The 18,788-nt window shown below is 39.7% G+C and overlaps 1 protein-coding gene across 1 annotated transcript in view; it reads left to right on the top strand.

The window, feature by feature from the left end:
• CACNA1D (calcium voltage-gated channel subunit alpha1 D) overlaps positions 1–18,788 on the top strand; it is a 423,598-nt gene that overhangs the window by 257,657 nt on the left and 147,153 nt on the right. Inside the window, exons 10-18 of the mRNA XM_025197108.1 lie at positions 3,689–3,776; positions 4,748–4,774; positions 10,264–10,424; positions 11,426–11,651; positions 11,794–12,001; positions 14,016–14,136; positions 15,406–15,520; positions 16,231–16,300; positions 18,409–18,478. Of these exons, the coding sequence (XP_025052893.1) occupies positions 3,689–3,776; positions 4,748–4,774; positions 10,264–10,424; positions 11,426–11,651; positions 11,794–12,001; positions 14,016–14,136; positions 15,406–15,520; positions 16,231–16,300; positions 18,409–18,478 (1,086 nt within the window). The remainder of the gene's footprint in view (positions 1–3,688; positions 3,777–4,747; positions 4,775–10,263; positions 10,425–11,425; positions 11,652–11,793; positions 12,002–14,015; positions 14,137–15,405; positions 15,521–16,230; positions 16,301–18,408; positions 18,479–18,788) is intronic.

Raw genomic sequence — 18,788 nt, 5'->3', positions numbered from 1 at the left:
CCTCTTGAAGGGTGGCGCCCAAAATTGCACTCAGTATTCCAACTGCGGTCTGACCAGCGCCCGATAGAGGGGAATTATCGCCTCCTTGGTTCTGTTCGTCATGCATCTGCTGATGCACAATAAAGTGCCATTAGCTTTTCTAATGACTTCATCACACTGACGACTCATGTTCATCTTGGAGTCCACTAGGATTCCAAGATCCCTTTCCGCTTCCGTTCCACCAAGCAGGTCATTTCCTAGGCAGTAGGTATGCTGGACATTTTTCCTCCCTAGGTGCAGCACTTTGCATTTCTCCTTGTTGAATTGCATTCTGTTGTTTTCCGCCCATATGTCCAACCTGTCCAGGTTTGCTTGTAGTTGTTCCCTGCCCTCCGGCATGTCCACTTCTCCCCACAGTTTTGTGTCATCTGCAAACTTGGACAGAGTACACTTCACTCCCTTGTCCAAGTCGCTGATGAAGATAATGAAGAGTATCGGTCCAAGGACCGAGCCCTGCAGGACCCCACTGCCCACACCCTTCCAGGTTGATACCGACCCATCCACTACAACTCTCTGGGTGCGACCCTCTAGCCAATTTGTCACCCACCGGACCGGACCGGTTTATTCAATATCTTCATCAACAACCTGGAAGATGGCATAGAGTGCACCCTCAGCACATTTGCAGATAACATCAAGCTGTGGGAGTAGTAGATATGCTTGAGGGTAGGGTTTGGATTCAGAGAAACCTAGATAAATTGGAGGATTGGACCAAAAGAAATCTCATGCTGTTCAACAAGGACAAGTGCAAAGTCCTGCACTTAGGATGGAACAATCCCATGCACCAGTACAGGCTGGGGGCTCACAGCCTATACATATACAGCAGCTCTGCAGAAAAGGACCTGGGGGTTACAGTGGACAATAAGGTGAATCTGAGCCAACAGTGTGCCCTTGTTGCCATGAAGGTTAACAGTATATTGAATATATAACAAAAATATCCTTTGAAATAAAATGAAAATATGGTATAGTAGATGTTTGACTTTTAGTATATGATTTGTTTTTCTTCTGGTTCCAAAATGGCAATTCCCCCTGTCCCCACAAAGGGAGTACTTCTGGGGGCAAGGGGTGGGACTTCCAGTCCCAACATGGCAACCAGAGGGTGGGCCACCTGCCAAGGGGCAGGGCTACCCTTGTGTCCCTTGACAGCTCATCCAAACTTATTAAGCAGCCCTCCAGTTGAAATAATTGTCCACCCCTTTTGTAAAGGGAAGTCCTGATACTGTGTTGTTATTCTTATATTAATCCAAGATGTTGTTAAAGATTCAGACTTCTTTTCAAAGCATTTATGGTTTTATTACCTTTCATCAAGAAAGACTGGTGGTTTTCTATTTCTTTAAAACAAGTTAAATTTAATTTATTTATTTATTCATATATTTATTTAATATTATTCAAGAATATCGGCTCATGTCATAGAAGTTAAATGGGTTTTTTTCTTTCCCCATGGATAAAAAAATGTTTTTATCTACAAAGTCATGCAGCACAACAGAAATATTTCAGTACTTACCAAGGATAGGAAACTTGGCAATTATTTCATCTGAAGGCATGAAACAGTATCCTAAAGAAGTTTAACATTTTTTTCCTTAAACTTTGTACAAAGTGTCAATCTTCAATATAGATTTTTCCAGACTAAACACTGATCTATTCTACAGTGGAATTTTGCCTGGGAAATCATTCCTACTTATTTGCTTTAGCATTGAAGATTAAAATAATATCACTTTAGATCTGTTTTATAATTGTAGACTGTAATTTTCATCCAAGACTTACCATACTGATTTGTCATTTTTCTAATGCCATGTCTGATTTATAAAGAGTGACATGATTTTGTAAATGAGGCCTATGTGTGCATTTATTAGGCATATATATGATTTAAGATAAGGAGAAAGAAATTGATTACATTAATTTAAAAGAACAATCTGAAACAAAGGGACTGCGTGAAAGAAGATTTTGCAGTGCGTACTGACTGGGCTGTCTTCTTTTTTTCTTAACAACTGCATGAATATTTTAGATCTTGTTTATTTTCTCTGCAATGCTACAATGAGGTAGTGTGGCATTCCATGTAAGTATATGTCATCTGTGAAGAGCCAAATCCTAAGCTGTTGCCAAGAGGATCTCATGCTCACAGAGGATCTGGCTCCTTATAGAGCTGGTAGTCTCATCATTAAATCTAGATCTGAATGGATCTGCAAAGTAGAACTACCATTTACCACTTGGAGGGGGGTCTTGCTAAGCTGAGACTAAGGCAGTTTGGAAAGACAGTAAGGTGGAGGAGCTTATAATGCCACTACCAATTCTGTATGTGATCTCTGGACAAATAAAGGACACAACTCTCATACCCGGTTAGGGGCATATAACTTTGTCAGAGGGGTGGAAAGGAGCCTTGGTACAAATGGAAATCTGGTCCTTCTCTCTTCCAAGCCTTTCATCTAGCTCTGGTCACAAGTAGAAAAAAAAAATCACAAAAAGGTACTTTCTTAAAAAAGCATTTAGTTAGAATCACCAGTTTGAGGAGTATTGTCAAAAACAAACTGTCCACAATGGTTCTAGAAATATTTGCTGAGATACCAAACGCAGAAATCTACATGACAGTTGCTCTTGCCATTCTACAGTAACTTCAACGTGGCTTCAGCATTCTCTTGACTTCTAATGTAGATGCTATCCCTATTTATGAAAATCAATTTGTCAGGAATAAACTTTCATGTTCTGTGTGCTAAGAACAAGAATGGCTAGCTTGACCAGCCAAAGAAATACCATTCAGGCCTAGAAACTACTGATAAATATTCTTGTTCCTGCTTCTCCAACTTCTTTTGATACATGCAGGTGTGTCCTTCCTCTACTAAGTTTGAGATCAGTGGCCATGATCAACATGCTGATGTTTTTGCTTAACATACCATTAGCTGCAATAGCTAACTGTTCTTAATTATTTCACTATATGTGCAGAAGTCACTGACATAACCAACTCAACAGTCCCTTTTGTTATTGGAAGTTCTCTTAACTACTCTTACTACCCATTGGACTGTTCTCCGTGTTTCTTACTTCCTTATACTCTCAGATGGAATTATTTCCTAGTTCTTTGCCTTGATGTTTTACATTTTTTAAATTTGAAAATAAAGATAAAGGGTGTCTACTTGTGGTAGACGTATCAGAGTCTGATATGTATCTTCTCTTGAAGAAAGGACCTTCATTGCAGTTCTGGGAATTGTGTAAGCATGTTATCTGAGCTCTTTACCTGACCTTTCTTCTGGTACGTATGGCTCCAAAATCACCCCAAAGGTGAGGCTGGAATACATCATACAAAAGAAATTGCAGAAGCTAGGTCGGGTGTATTCCTTTTTTCAGGATAGCATCTTCTAGATGAAACTACTCTTCACTGTGTGTTACTGTACATTTTCCATAGTAATGTTTAATTGCTAAAATTGCAGAGGGAACCTCCATACATTATTGTATCCTGTGCATTTACCTTTGACATCAAAGGAGGGATAATGAAAATTCTGGCACACAGTAACTTCCTGCTGCTATTCTTCAGCTTTTTCAGTAGAACTTGGTAAACCTGAAAAAAGTAGAGGTGCTTTTTGAACAAGAAATAAAAATAGATCATGTGTAACTGATTGGCTTTGGCTACATATCTAACACTTATTATAATATCTCATAACAGCAAGTATGCCTACTAGTGAAACTGAGTCTGTGAACACAGAGAATGTCAGTGGAGAAGGAGAGAACCCCGTATGCTGTGGAAAGCTGTGGTGAGTATACAAAGATACAATTAATATGTCCAAGTATTTCCAATGTCCTAGAATTGAAAAGAGCCTATTTTCTCTACTGCCTGTTCACTTTATTTCTTTGAAATACTCAAGGTTTGTTTAATGCATAATGTTTTTGGCTTTTAGTCACTTAATGTAAAATCCAAGTCATATTTTATCTGAACAAAATTGGAGCATAGTGAAAGTCTGAAGTCACAGTAAATACAGTTGTATTTCATTAATGATTATTCATTTGAACCTTAGATTTGCACAGGTTTAAGGGTTTATAATTATTTCCTCAAAACACTAAAAAAGGGGGGAGAAGTAACTTAAGAAATGCAATGAAGATTAGTGTCTTCCATTTGAAGCATGATACAGAATATCCTTATTTCACAAACTGGGTAAAAGTAATGCATTCTCTAGCTGTTTTTTTAATATTGCACCTTTTGGTAGACAAAACCTAATCATAATAATTGTGAAAATGACTTTAATTTATTGCATTTATTCACCATTCTTCCAGAAGGTTTCCAAAGCATATCCAGAACTTGTTTCTTGGTGAATACCTGTGCTCTAAAGTATACATTAGTAAAACGAATGTGGTATCATTTTATACACAGCATGTTTCATTATTCATTATCGTAGTGCTCATACTTTGAAGCAGCTTCCATACTAGGTTACACAAAATGTACAGTTTCTAGCCTACAGAGCCAAGACTTAATTTGAAGAAATTTCCTTTTTTCTCATGTAAAATTCCTATAGTCATAGAGAATTTTGCAAAAAGATCAGTAAACAACAATGGCACTATGGCAGTAGTGTTTCGGCATTCATGAAGCCTTATGTTGAAAGTTTAGTTTTGTGCACAAACTTTGAGTAATTCCAGTATTTTGATTTTCCTTTCTATCATACTGAAGAAAAGGCATTGTGTAAATTATTTTTTCTGACTGTTTTTTAAAAATGTTTTTCTTTTCTTTTAGTCAAACTATCTCAAAATCCAAGTTCAGGTCAGTATTTCCCTTTCGTTTTCCAGTGCTTTTTTCATTGCGATGGTCTATACATCATGATGACAACACATGATTATTATTTACTGTTTTTCAGTTGACTGGGTGAAAATGTTACTGAGAGGTTGATGAATACAGTAGAAATATATTCACAAACATTCTTGGGATTAAAACTTCCAGATTCATTTCACTGGTATTTGTGGCTTTCTGTCACTTAGTCAAACATTTGGGTAAATGAGTTTTTATTTACAAGAATGATTGCAGAAAGCAAGAGGCATGAGTAGAAGCAAGAATATGTACTATTCTGAGTGTGTTCATGGTGGATGTTCTGTTGCAGTCCTTGAAAAATGTTCTTTTATTTGACTTTGTTTCCTTCATCCAAAAATAAAATTTGCAAACAGAAAATGCAGTCCTATCAAGCCTAGTTCAGTCATTAAACAAAAACAATGACAAGAGACAAATCATATAGCACATATATTGAATTGTGGATAGTAAATATATTCTTAACCAGTCTGCAAACAATCCACAGGCTTAATATTCTTTACACAGATTATTCACTGAACAACAGAGATAATCAACAAGATAATTAAGGTTCTAACAAAAAAGCATGTGGAGTCAGACTTTTTGACCCACTAAAACTAGTTTTAGCTTTGGGTTTTGTTACAGAAATTTTACTGACAGCACTGGAGTATTCTCTCTGAAGCAAGGGGCTAAGAGATTTTGCTGGTTTGCACATGTGGATAGATCCTACTGTTTTGTTTTTTTAAGCAACAGGCTCAAGATGGTAATTGCTCTAAAGGTTTGCTCCTGTGTTGGCTGGTAGGCTTCTATCTTGTCACCCCTCCTATTCAATGTGCTTATGAAGCCACAGTTATATTAATGAAGAGTTGTGGACTATGCAAATTGTGGCTTGCTTATGGATTTGTTTTTGTAAAAGCCATCATTTTTTCATAAATAACTCAGAACAGATGAAAAGTTAAATTCTTTGTGTGCAAAAGAGCTCATTTTATAGTTTGGCTAGCGGTAGCAAATTATATCAATTAAGCATCCCCTGTGAGTTTAATATTTCTTTAGAGCTGCTACTAATGCTATGAAAAATGGCTTGATAATTTCAAAACAGGAACATTTCATGTAATTAAGAATATGTACAATATGTGGATTCACTTCAGATAAAACAACCCTACACTATACAAAAATACAATATTAGAATTTCTTTTGATGCAAAATGTGAGAAAATGGTGCAAAAATTGTTTTTACATGAAGATACTATATAACGGAGCATCATATTTCAATGTTATGCCCCCTTTTTCTTTTTTTCTGTTTCTTTGTGTATGTGTATAGATGTATATGCATGTATGTATGTAGTTGTGAAGATTTTAACAAAGATGATAAATATCAGCTATTATCTTCCTGTGAGATTTTGTTTGAAAGCTGAAGGCTTATTTAAACTAAAGCAGCAAACATTGTGCAAACACTGAAAAATGCGTTTTTTGGGCTATATTTTCAAAGACTGTCACAGGCATTTAGCTATACCTTTCTGTCATTGGTTTTAAAACTCTCAATATGTAAGGGTTTAGGCCTGATTAAAGGTCACTGAAGTCAACAGAAGTCTTTTCATTGTGTTTAGTGGACTATATGAGTGCTGCCACTCCCACAAACAGGTTGAGTCTACATGAGATGCTGACTGCACAGTAGTAATAAGCTACTGTGCAGTCAGTGTCATCTAAGAGCTGTTTGGTGATACTACTGCACATTAACTCTGGTTATTAGGGCTGCACGAAGCTTTGATAGCTGATTTGATTTGGAGGAGATTTGGCCTGATTTGGGAACTGACTCTCCGAATTGAATTGGGAGACCAATTAAAAGCTCTGAATTGATTTGAAGCATCTGAATCAATTTGGAAAAACTTCAGAAAAGATTCAGCCAATTCAGAGATTTGGCCATAGACTAAACAGACAGCTGATAGCTGTCTCTAGCTGGTAAGTCTGTTGGGGGACAAGGCGGGGAAGGGGCATGGAGGAGGGAGGGATTGGGGCTGGGACAAGCTGCCCAGCCAGGTCAGGGAGGGGTATGTTACTCGGGGAGGGGAAAGCAACAAGAGAAGCTGACAAAGTAGGGGCCTTTGGACATTTAGATAATTTTCTACAATTCTGACTGGACTTTCTCTGCCCTACTCAGAATCACTGTTAACTCCAACAATTTCTCCATCAGTTTCCTCAAAAACCGTTTCCCCCCATACCCCATACCAGGGCAGAGGTAGGTACAGCCAGAGGAGCCATGGGAGAAGCCCCCTTGGCTGCCCTGTCCGGCCCCATCCCCTGCCTGGCCCCATCCTCCTGGCACTTTAAAAAAACAAAGAAGCCCTGCCCTCACTGGGTCTGGCAGTGGTGATAGAAGGCCTCTGAGGGCTCATGGCAGAGCCCCACTGTGCAGCATGGGGCAGCAGGGATCACCCCCCCTCCCACTTGGCACCCATGTAGAAGCTGCCCCATGGCATGGGTGCAGCACGGCTCAGCAGGGCACTGTCTGGGAGCTGGGGTGGCTCCAGCAGTCAGCCAGAGTCTAGCACTGCTCACCCCCAGTGACTCCAGCTCACAGGCAGTGTGCAGTTCCCTGCTGAGCTGCACTGCATCTGTGCCATGGGGATGCCATGCAGGTGCCAGGTGGGGGAGCGATCCCCAATGCCCCTCGCTACCCCATACTGTGCGGGGGGACTCTGCCATGAGCCCTCAGAGGCCCCTGATTGCCGTTGCTGCAGCCAGTGAGTGGGGGCTGGGGTTGGGCAGGGAAGCCAAGGGGGCTTCTCCCGCAGCTCCCCCCACCCAGGGAGAGGCAGTCACAGCCGGAGGAGCTGCAAGAGAACCTGCAGCTGCCTGGCTATGCCTGCCTCTTGCTGGCTGATCCTAATGACCAAATCTCTCCAAATCAGCGCCTAATCTTCCGAAGCCAATTTGGCTGAATCAATTCAGGACAGTGATCCAAATCTCTGATTCGAATCACTGTCCTCCGAATCTGCCAGATCCAAATCCGAATCAAATACTTCCCTTTTCACACTGGCCTACTGGTTACTGCACAAACATTTAGTACTTGTATAATTTACTACTTGTGTATACAAGTACTAAATAACTGTACAGTAACAACTGCACAGTTAGTGTCGTGTAGATGCAGCCACAGTCAAGCTCTAGGGGCATTATTCTCTTTTTACTGACTTCTGTTATGTAAGTTTGGGTTATATTTTACAAGTATGATTGTTAAGAACGTAATGCAGTTTAGCAGGAAGTTGGCAAGCCAAGAACATTCACAGTATCAAGTTAGTTTAGTGTAAGGGATTTTTCTTCATATGATTATCATTAGGTATAGGCTATGAAACATTTTCATAATGCACTAATACTATTTTCCATAATGATTAACACCAGTTTAAGGTGACTGAAAGGAATTCAATCAGTGCTTGAGTGTTTTGCCAAGATTATTTATTTTTATGAACCCTTATATAGTGGATTTTCTACTTGAGGCCCATTAGAACTTTTCCAATATATAGCAAAAGCTCTATTATCTGACAACCATGGGGAATGGGGGTGCCAGATAACCAAATATGCTGGTTACCTGAGGCGTCTTTGCCTGGTTGGGCAAAGACACCCCTCCCGCTGCATCTGGTGAGTCAGTGTGCCGGGGGATAGGCACCGCACTGCCCCTCTCACCCCTCTCCAGGCGTCAGTGTGCCAGGGGACAGGGAAGGGGGCCCTGTGTAGTCTGCTTTGCCCCGGGCCATGACCTGAAGTGGGACTCGGTGAAACTGGAAGTCCCACTTCCGGTTTCGCTTTTGCTGCGTCAACCAATGTCGACTGGCATGTCGGTTAATAGAGCATGCTGGTTAATGAAGTGCCAGATAACGTGGCTTTTACTATATACATGATAAGTACAGAGGCTATAAGATTTTTATTTAATTATTTGTAGCAATTTAGGTATCATAGAATATAAATAAAAATAGAATTTTTTAGAATGAAAAGTAGTAACCCCCTGTAAATTTCAGTTTTAAGAAGCATTACGTCATAATGGAGAAGGTTCAGATTCACACACTGAAATTCATATTTTTTTTATTTTGAAGCTGTTTCCAGATCCCACTGATAATCTTGCACAGATTTTAAGCCCTTGTTGCAGGAGGCTGAGATTTGCTATCCCACATGTTTGCTTACTTATTTATTTGTCAGATTTCTTTCTTGCTCTATCCAAAAGACTCAGAGCAGTTTGCAATAAACAAACAATACCCCAAAACCAGAGAACTCCAACTCTTTCCTCTACCAACCACCACTTCCCTGCCCAGCCCGACCCCCAAAATGCAACCCTTTTGCCAATCCCAAACATGCTTCTGAGCTATCACTAGTATCTTGATACAAGAAACCTCACTCTACTCCCCCCACTCCACACCCAAGCACCCCTATCATGCTGCCTTACCCCAGGGTGAGATTCCCTCTCCCCCAGTATCCCCCAAGGTCTCTTCCAAGCCTGTAGCCCATCTCCTACAGATGGGCTGTGGCTGTCACCCTCCCAACATATAAAACACTAAATTTCTCCCTCTTCCCCAAAAAACATAATGCTAAGTTCAAAAGGAGCCTAACAATAAAGTGAGACCCCCTCCGTCCCTGCCTTAGTCACCACTAAATAGCAATGCCAAGGGCACTTTTATGTGTTGGTCTTTGGCAGTATGCATCCAGGGAAGTCTAATGGGTTTATAGGGCCTGCCGGCTGGCCGGGTATGTTTCTTGCCATTCAGGTGGCCAAGATGGTGCCTGGTCTGGGCCCCATTCCTTCCTGAGAAGGGAAGAGGGTTGGGGGAGAGAGTGATGGCAGCATGTCTACAGCCCATTGAAAGCCCGATCTACACCTGTGGTTTTTGTTCGTCAGTTGGTACCATTTGGTACGATTATTATAATATCTGAGTGCTTCATAAACATCATATTCTTCATATATCTACTCTACTTCTCTGCCTCCACCAAAGGTAAGTGAGACAGCGAAAATTTAAGTGGCTTGTCCATGATTTCAGAGGAGGTCTGACACTTAGCAGAATACCCAGAACTCATGAGTGCCAGGCTAGCAGCCTTGCCAGAGCATGGTTCTTCCTGCCTTAGTTGAACTCAAAATTAGAGATGGTGTGTTTTAATGTAATTTTGCTGATTCCATATCTGAATCTTGCTCTGAAGCTGCCTCTTGGGCTCTTTACTTCAGATTAAATATGCTTGGGCCTCTGCTTACATCTTGAAATGCCATGATGTAATGTGAGTGCCCTAGGCACCGGGATATTGGGTTAGGTAGGACAAATACCATCATTCTGCTGCTGCTGCAGTCTAGGTTATATTTCTTTCATGGCTTCTCATGTGTTCACAAACATAGACATATGCCCTCAGATCTCCCACCAAATAGAAATCTTATTCAAGCACAAATGCTGTAATATTTTTCTGTAGTATAATACAGGATTTTCTTATTTGAATTTTTAGTCGACGCTGGCGTCGCTGGAACCGATTCAATCGAAGAAGATGTAGAGCTGCAGTAAAATCGGTCTCATTTTATTGGCTGGTTATTGTCTTAGTCTTTCTAAACACATTGACTATCTCATCGGAGCATTACAATCAACCTAACTGGTTGACCCAGATCCAAGGTACAATCAAAGACCATTTTTCCTGTTTTGATTACAGATAACTGAAAACTCCCATTGGCTACATTTGCATTTACCCTTTTTGTACCACACTTACTCAAATACAAGACAAGGGTTTTTTTTATTCCCCCAATCACCATGTGGAAAAAGGTCCTTGTCATACATTTGCATACAACAAAAACACAAATACATTGTCTAGTTTGAAAAAAAGGTAAAGTGCATCAATTTTGTGTCAATTAAGTCTATGGGTACCATATGCAAATTACTAAAGGTATGTTTATTTCAAGGTCAGTTTTTTTCAGATTTGCTCTTCATGTCCATGTGCTTGGGGAGGGCAGGGTGTGACTAAGGAAGAGGAAGAGGTTGCAGTGGGAAGAATTTGGGGGGGGGGGGGGCGCAAAGGCACTACCTGACCCTCCAGATTTATTTTCCCTATTGTAGCAGTGGGAGGAGGACAAATTTAAGGCAAACCTCCAATAATTAGATTCTGCACCTGGCAAATTATATCAAATTTATGAATTTTCCATATATAGAATCTAATTATTGGTGGGTCATCTTATAAGCACAGTCATCACATATTCAAGCAAATGTGGTAGTTTATTTGTTATCTTTTAAGAACATCCAGGTTAAAGAGACAATATAGGAAATGATCAAATATCTCATATTTCCACAGTATAGAGGCAAAACTACAATGCCAAATTTTTAAACAGTGATGCTATTAAACTTTAGATTTGCTTCCCTATTCAAGCCATTGTCAAGATAAAAAGCACAAAAAGGTGCAATAATGTAAAATTTATAGATGAAAGGAGAGAATTTGATGTCTCATGCCTCTTTTGTTAAGTGGAGAAAAAAATGGTGTTATAAGTAAAGGAAGTGGTGTTTATTTTCCTCTGTATTGAAAGGCTGCAATCTAGCATGGAATATCAATAAACTAAGTGAAAAATGAAGTCTGTCAAATAAATGAGAAATATTTAAAATATAATTTTCTTAATGTTTTATTCCAGATATTGCCAACAAAGTTCTTCTGGCTTTATTCACCTGTGAAATGTTAGTAAAAATGTACAGCTTGGGCCTACAGGCTTATTTTGTATCCCTCTTTAATCGTTTTGATTGCTTCGTTGTTTGTGGTGGCATTGTTGAAACCATATTGGTGGAGTTGGAAATTATGTCACCTCTTGGAATCTCAGTGTTTCGCTGTGTTCGTCTTCTACGTATTTTTAAAGTAACAAGGTAAGACTAAAGATTATTTCATTTTCTTGCTACTAATTTGATGGGTACTTGTATGGTGGATCAGCAACTCTTTTGTAATATTTCATCACGCACTGTTCTTTTACAGTTTTTTTTGTGTTAACACGCGCATTTTAATTTATAGGCACTGGACATCCCTGAGCAACTTGGTAGCATCCTTGTTAAACTCAATGAAGTCCATTGCTTCACTGTTGCTTCTGCTTTTCCTCTTCATCATAATCTTCTCATTGCTTGGAATGCAGCTGTTTGGAGGCAAATTTAATTTTGATGAAACTCAAACAAAACGGAGCACCTTCGATAATTTTCCACAAGCTCTTTTAACTGTATTCCAGGTAACTTTTTTTTCACCCCTATAAAACATTTTACGTTTGATAAACAACAAAGCTGTTTAAGTGAACTTGTCTCCTACAGAAAAATCACAAATGCTATCTATTCTATTTACTTTAAGTAACATTTTGCTCATTAAATACTCTAGTAATTTTGCACCATTTGTGCCATTTGTTTCATATCTTATTTGATCGATCTATGCAACATAGCTTTCATGTTACTTCATTAAGTCTTCTTTGTCCATCAAAGGCATGACTAGTTAAAAAGTTGGAAAGTTATTTTATTTTAGTTAATGTTTTCCCTGTAAGTTCATTAATTGTTTTACGATAGATGTGTTTATTTCTGAAATGTAGTTACTTAAATGTTATTGTCTGGATAAATTGAGAAACATTTTCAGATTACCTACTTAAGTGAATCATATCACTTAATATCACAACAAGTTGGATTTCTTTATGGGGACATTGTCAGGTTAAATACTATATATACAATTTAACACATATATATTTGTTACTTCTAACAGATTTTTAGAATGTAAATTATTCTTTTCTCTATTTTTTAATTTGTCGCAGCTGGAGCATGGAAATTAGGCTAGACAGTTTTAGTTTAATTTCTAGTCATTTTCACATTCAAACTTAGAGGTATTAGCTCAGTACTGGAACATTTAGTTTGTGCATACCAGAAGGGAATCTTAGGAGTTGGCCAGTAAGTTTTCTGTCAGAATCCTGTTGCCTCATTGAAGCTCTGTGATGACTGCTGGAAGTAAACCAAATAACTCTTTCTGCTGAATTTAAATATCAAGAAATTCAGATCGGAAACATTTCCATTGATCTTAAATTTCCTAAAAATATTTTGATCTTTTCTAACCCAGAAGAGTCCTTTTAAAAAATTAGTTCACCATTTTAAAACTTTGTTGCCTAAAATGTCTTCATTCACTTTCATATTTGTCTATGTAAAGTAAGTAGTCTGATTTGCAGAGGTGCTCAGATCTCCTCATTTTCATTCCAAGCTCCAAAGTTTGCTGCTGGATTCCCCGTATCTCTAAAAACTAGACAAGTTAGGAACCTGAACACAGAGTCAGGAGACTGACTGTTGGCATTTGTGTATGTGACTTTCTTGCACTTATCCATAGGCTAGGGACAGAAATTACTCATAAACTGGTATAAGTGATCGGAAACTAGTTCAAGTCTGTAACACAACAGAAGTTCAGTGCACGTAAATCAGTTTCAAAATAGCTGAAACCGGTTTAAGATAAACTTGCATGGATGTAGTATCAGATGTATCTGATTTAGGTTAAATTGCTTTACTGAACTTCTGTCCCAGATCCCCTCCAGGTTCAAGTTAACTCACTGTCCTGCAGCATCCCAGGATACCTTGCAAACTCCCCTTCACATGTTGGGTGGGGTAGCCCAATCTGTTTGCTCTAGTAGAGCAGGGAGGTGTGCTCTAGCACCCCCCAGCTTCTGGCCTGGGTACTGTAGGTTTGTGGCTGCATTTCTGGAATCAAAAGTGAATGTCAGTTCACTTCTTTCTCAGTTCAATCTATGCAGCTTAAACTAACTTGTGAAGACGGAATCAATTCAACCTTGGACTTTTTGACTGTCTTCACTTAGCCATAGAGAACATCACCATGATGATTTTTTTCAGGACTTCTACACAGTTCGAACAGATACTAAATCTTGCCCAAAGTACATATGTACATGATGTTATGTACCTTTTGGGAAACAGTTTGTGGCTAAGATTCTTAAAAATGTGTACCTAAGCTTAGACTTGTAAGCCATATTAGGTCTTTAGAAATGCAGTTCACTGGCATCAGTGTTTAATATAAATAAAAATTGGTAGATATAAACCTGAGCTTCCAGTAATAATAATAAGCATGCTATTATAACACATAAATCCTCCCAAGTAAAATGGACAGTTAATTATTTTGTATAAAAAGAAAATGCTAAATATGTTGTAGATGGAGCATTCACAATCCTCTTTTACCATTCACTAGTTACTAATAATGTATTTGCTTTGTAGATCCTAACCGGTGAAGACTGGAATGCTGTTATGTATGATGGCATTATGGCATATGGTGGTCCATCATCATCAGGCATGATAGTCTGCATATACTTCATTATCCTCTTCATTTGTGGTAACTGTATCCTTTCACTCTGCCAAGTGACATTAGCATTCAGTGCAACAGCTTTTGACCACAGCCATGGGCTAGAGATTAAAGAGGACTGAATTATGATGACACTTAGGGCATATACATGATTTCTGTATAATGGATGTAATTTCTGAGACCCAGCATGTTCATTCTGGTTATTACAGACTTGGTAAACAGATGTTTCCTCCTGTTCTGTCTTCCCTAACAAGGCACTTGCCAACTCCCTGAGCATCTCTTCCCACTACACTGAAAAGAACCAGAATTCCTCCCCCCCCCGATGGGAAAGCAACCTTGTTCTGCTTAATAATTTTCTGTTGGTTACTCTCCCTTTCGAAATGCATGGAAATACCCGGTTCTCCATACCAGTGATTTCTCATCCCTTCTTTTCAGTCACTGAGGCAGCCCTGGTAGTATTGAGGCATGTATGTCGTATTAGTGAGCCCCAACCATCTGGAATTGATTCCTAGGAATGTGGAGCTGTCTGAGACTAGTGCCACAAAAGGGTTTACCTTCCTAGGACCCTTTTTTGCCTTCAGCAAGCAAACTCTTTTGTTCACTAAGTTACAGCTCAACCAGGCCACTAGTTATTTCCTGAAACTAAGAGCCAATAAACAGGACCAAATATTAGATTCCTTACATTATACATTTATGGTATTTCTATTGAAATTTGTACTTCACTTATACAATGTGAAGTACTGGACTTGGCCTGAAATGCAGCACATAAAGTAAATACTGCAGTGTAAGAATTCACTCTTTAAAGTACCTGAACTAGTATCTGAGTGACAGTATGTAATGTTTGAAACTTATCCAGGCCAATGTAAACATTTATTTAATTTTTTTTAATTCACTTTTAAGAAATGTCTAGTTTTCTTTTAAGTAGAACTAGTATCTGAATGACAGTATGTAATGTTTGAAACTTATCCAGGCCAATGTAAACATTTATTTAATTTTTTTTAATTCACTTTTAAGAAATGTCTAGTTTTCTTTAAGTAGTGTGCTTCATATTTTATTGCAGGGGAATCAGTGGATCTTATGTATCATTAATACAACACAGTTGCCTTCCATTAAGTTATACTGGAGTTTAATTTGGTTCAGTAAAGTAAATGCTGTTATGAGCAACACATCTGGCTTTGTAAATCTCTGCATTTAGCTTGGAAGCATAAGTTTCATGTCTCTCACGTTGTCATTTTTCATAGTGATAAGGAATAAGCCAAACACAAAGTTGTACTGCACAATGCCCTAACAACAGTTTTGAAATAGATATCTTGCTAAATGTCTTCTTGGCCATTGCTGTGGATAACTTGGCAGATGCTGAAAGTCTGAATACAGCTCAGAAAGAAGAAGCAGAAGAAAAGGAGAGGAAAAAGAATGCCAGGTAAATGAATGCTGACACATTTGATGGGAGTGCAGGATTCTCCTGTTTTGTAATGTATTGATTCATAAACAGTTTATACTGATTTATGGAAACAGCTACAAAGAGTTCAGAATTAGAAAAAAGGAAAGAGCATACCATACACTTTAAACTAACGCCAAGATGATGTAATTTTAGTTTGAAGTTGGCCAAAAAGTCGAAAGATGGAATTACTTAAGATAGTCATAATCCAGTTGATATTGAAATGCTAGGAAAAATAGGATTTACTGTGCAGTTAGAACAAGTATGTATCCCTAGAGGTATGTGTGCAACTCCCATTTGAACCAGTTCTACAAGCCTTATATATGCAAGATAAAGTCTCCCTTCAAAGTCATGTTAGTCCTGTGGAAGTCAATAGGATTGTATCCAAGAGCACAATTTACCTACTAGTAATGGGGTGAGGATAATGCATTACATTTTTAGGGATCACCTTCTGGATTTATATTTAAAATGAAAATCTGTTAAATAATCTGGACATTGTGATGAAGCAAGCTTTATTAATTTTGTGGCTCACGTGTCATGTTTTTTGTAAATGCCACTTCAAACTGAGTACCTGTATTTCTGTACGCATGATCTCTTCTCTCAGAAGAATGGGTGGCAGCAATTAAAAAGCTTCCTTTTTCTAGTCCTTCAGTCTTTACATGATCAGGTTTATTTGTTTTTGTTTTTTGTAGAAAAGAGAGTCTGGAAAATAAAAAAGGTGACAAATCGGAAGGTGACCAGAAGAAGTCCAAGGATAGTAAGGTGTTTATTTTATTAGATATATTTTTATTTTGTTACAAAGTGGTTCTGTTGTTTCCACTAAATCAGCTCAGAAGTGCATTGTGGATACTTACACATATGGGGAAAAAACAAAACAAAACGGAACTTTACTTAGTTCAGTGCACTGGGTTGGGGAGCTGGGTCAAACTGATGCTATTCTCCCAGTAAAGCGCTGTTTTGTTTTGTTTTTTCTACATCTGTCAGCACCCTATTGAATTTCTTTTTTAGCTCCATATTGTTGCCTATGTGATGGTTTTTCCCCTGGATGGGAAAAGGAAACTCTGTGCTCAGCCTGTTCACCTGAAGCACTGCTACCAGCACTCCGATATCTGGTATACAGAAACTGGTAGTATAACTAGAGATAGGTGAGGGGGCACAAGCCCCAGGTGCTGATTAAGGAGGGGCACCAGAGTGGAGGCAAGGGAGTGCCAGAACAGATGTGGCTGTGCTGCTACTCTGACAGCTACTGGCTCCAACTGTTTATAATGGGAGAAGGTGATAAGTGGTGATAAATGCTCATACCTGCCACTGAATTAGGGGGTTATATTGACACTCAACATAGCATTCAGTGGCACCTGTGGCAGGACAGGCAACAGGCTTAACTCCTTGGCTGGAGGGCACCTTCCTCCCTACCTGCTGGGACCTTAGAGTAGCCCTGGCTCTATCCCCTGTACAGCAGGAGCCCACAGCTACTTGGACTCTAGAGCCCTTTTGCCTCTGCCCCCATGAGTCCTGAACCAGCCAGACCCCATGGCTGCCCAGGGCACAAACCCTACCATTGTGCTTCTGGCTCTTGTCACCTTCCTCCAACTCTGCTCTGCCCAGGGTGCTGAAGGAGCTCTCTACATCTCTGTCAGAAGCTGCCATTCATCTAAGGCTGTTTTAGTGCCCCTCAAAGGCCTTATGTGCCCACACAGAAGCTCGCAGTTCCTAGCATTTGGCACTCAAACCCCTGCAAACTCCCTGGGTGAGGAGTCTCAGAGCATGCAACAAGTTAACTTCGGCACATTTCAGCATTAACTTAGGCACGTTGTGAATTTCCTGCTAAAAGAGTCATCTGGACAGTGGTAGTAAATGATTAACTTTATATAGGAATATTAAACCACCCCATGCAATTTCTACAGATGCCTCTTGGTTTTATCTCTGTTTCAGTCTACAGATCCATAAGTATGTAACCACAATAAAAATACATGAAGTTATTTTAAACAAACTTAAAAAAAATCAGCTGTCTCCCTTCTCTACTTCCAGTCTCATAAGAGCCACTCTGAATCTTGAAACACTCTAGCTGTAAGCATGTGCCTGACTTCTTTGGCACTGAATGCTTGGCTTCAGTTTGACATTTGCTTCAACTAAATGCATAGCTGTAATGTCTCTAGGGGCAGAAGTTACACATAAACTGGTTTAAGTCATCAGAAACTGGTATAAACCTGTAACAGAACAGAAGTTCAGTGCACATAAACCAGTTTCCAAATGGCTGAAACTGGTGTAAGATAAACCTGGTTGAATGTAGTATCAGACTTTAGTGATTTGGATCAAACCAGTTTATGAAACTTCTGTCCCAGACCCTTTCCTAGTTCAAGTTAAATCACAGTCCCCCAGCATCCCAGCATGCTTTCCAGCCTTGGGCTGGCCTATCTGCTCCAGCAGAGAAGGGTTGGGGAGGAGGGGAGGCAGGGACTGCCCCCCTGCCCAGACAAACTCCAGCTGGGGTCTGGCGCCAGGAATGGGGGTTAAACTGGAGTCCCAGGGGCACCTGGAAGCAGGAAGAGGAAGTGATGAGCAAACCTGGAGAGTCCTGCTGGTGTGAGTCCGGACTGCAAATGCCAGAGACCTTGGGGGCAGCAGGAACAGGAAGCGAACACACTGCCCATGCTGGCTACATGCCAGAGAGGCATGCTCTAGTGCCCCCTGGCCTCTGGCCTAAGCTACTGCAGGCATGTGGCTGCATTTCCTGAGCCAAAAATAAATGTTTCCAGTTGTTTCTCAGTTTAATCTCTGCAGTTTAGACTAACCTGCAAAGACTGAATCGATTCAGCCTCTGGCTTTTTGACTGTCTGGACTTAGCCCCTATGTCTCTTCCATTATCATAGGTAACAATTGCTGAATATGGAGAAGGAGAAGATGAAGATAAAGATCCTTATCCACCTTGTGATGTACCAGGTATGCAGGAAAGAGACATGTTTACATCTGTTTGTTGAAATATATCAAATATACCATTGCTCTATGCTGATGCAGTTTCTTTAAAATCAATAAAGTTTGTACCTTCTGACACAGTTGGTTAAATTAGCCAATGGAATGCAATGTTAGAGCTTTTTCTGTAGTCCATTTAGATAGTATATATGGATGTCATGGGGCGGTGTCCCCAGGAGTGGCTCTGATGCCCCTGGAGGCTCTGTGGCCATGCCAACAATGCCCTGAGGGCACCCCCTTGTCTCACCTGCCATGTCTTGTTGGTAAAATAAATTGGGAG

Source organism: Alligator sinensis, unplaced genomic scaffold, assembly GCF_000455745.1.
Source record: "Alligator sinensis unplaced genomic scaffold, ASM45574v1 scaffold391_1, whole genome shotgun sequence".
NCBI lineage: Eukaryota > Metazoa > Chordata > Crocodylia > Alligatoridae > Alligator > Alligator sinensis.
The sequence above is the reverse complement of the archived record's forward strand: the minus strand, read 5'-3'. Positions and strand labels throughout refer to the sequence as shown.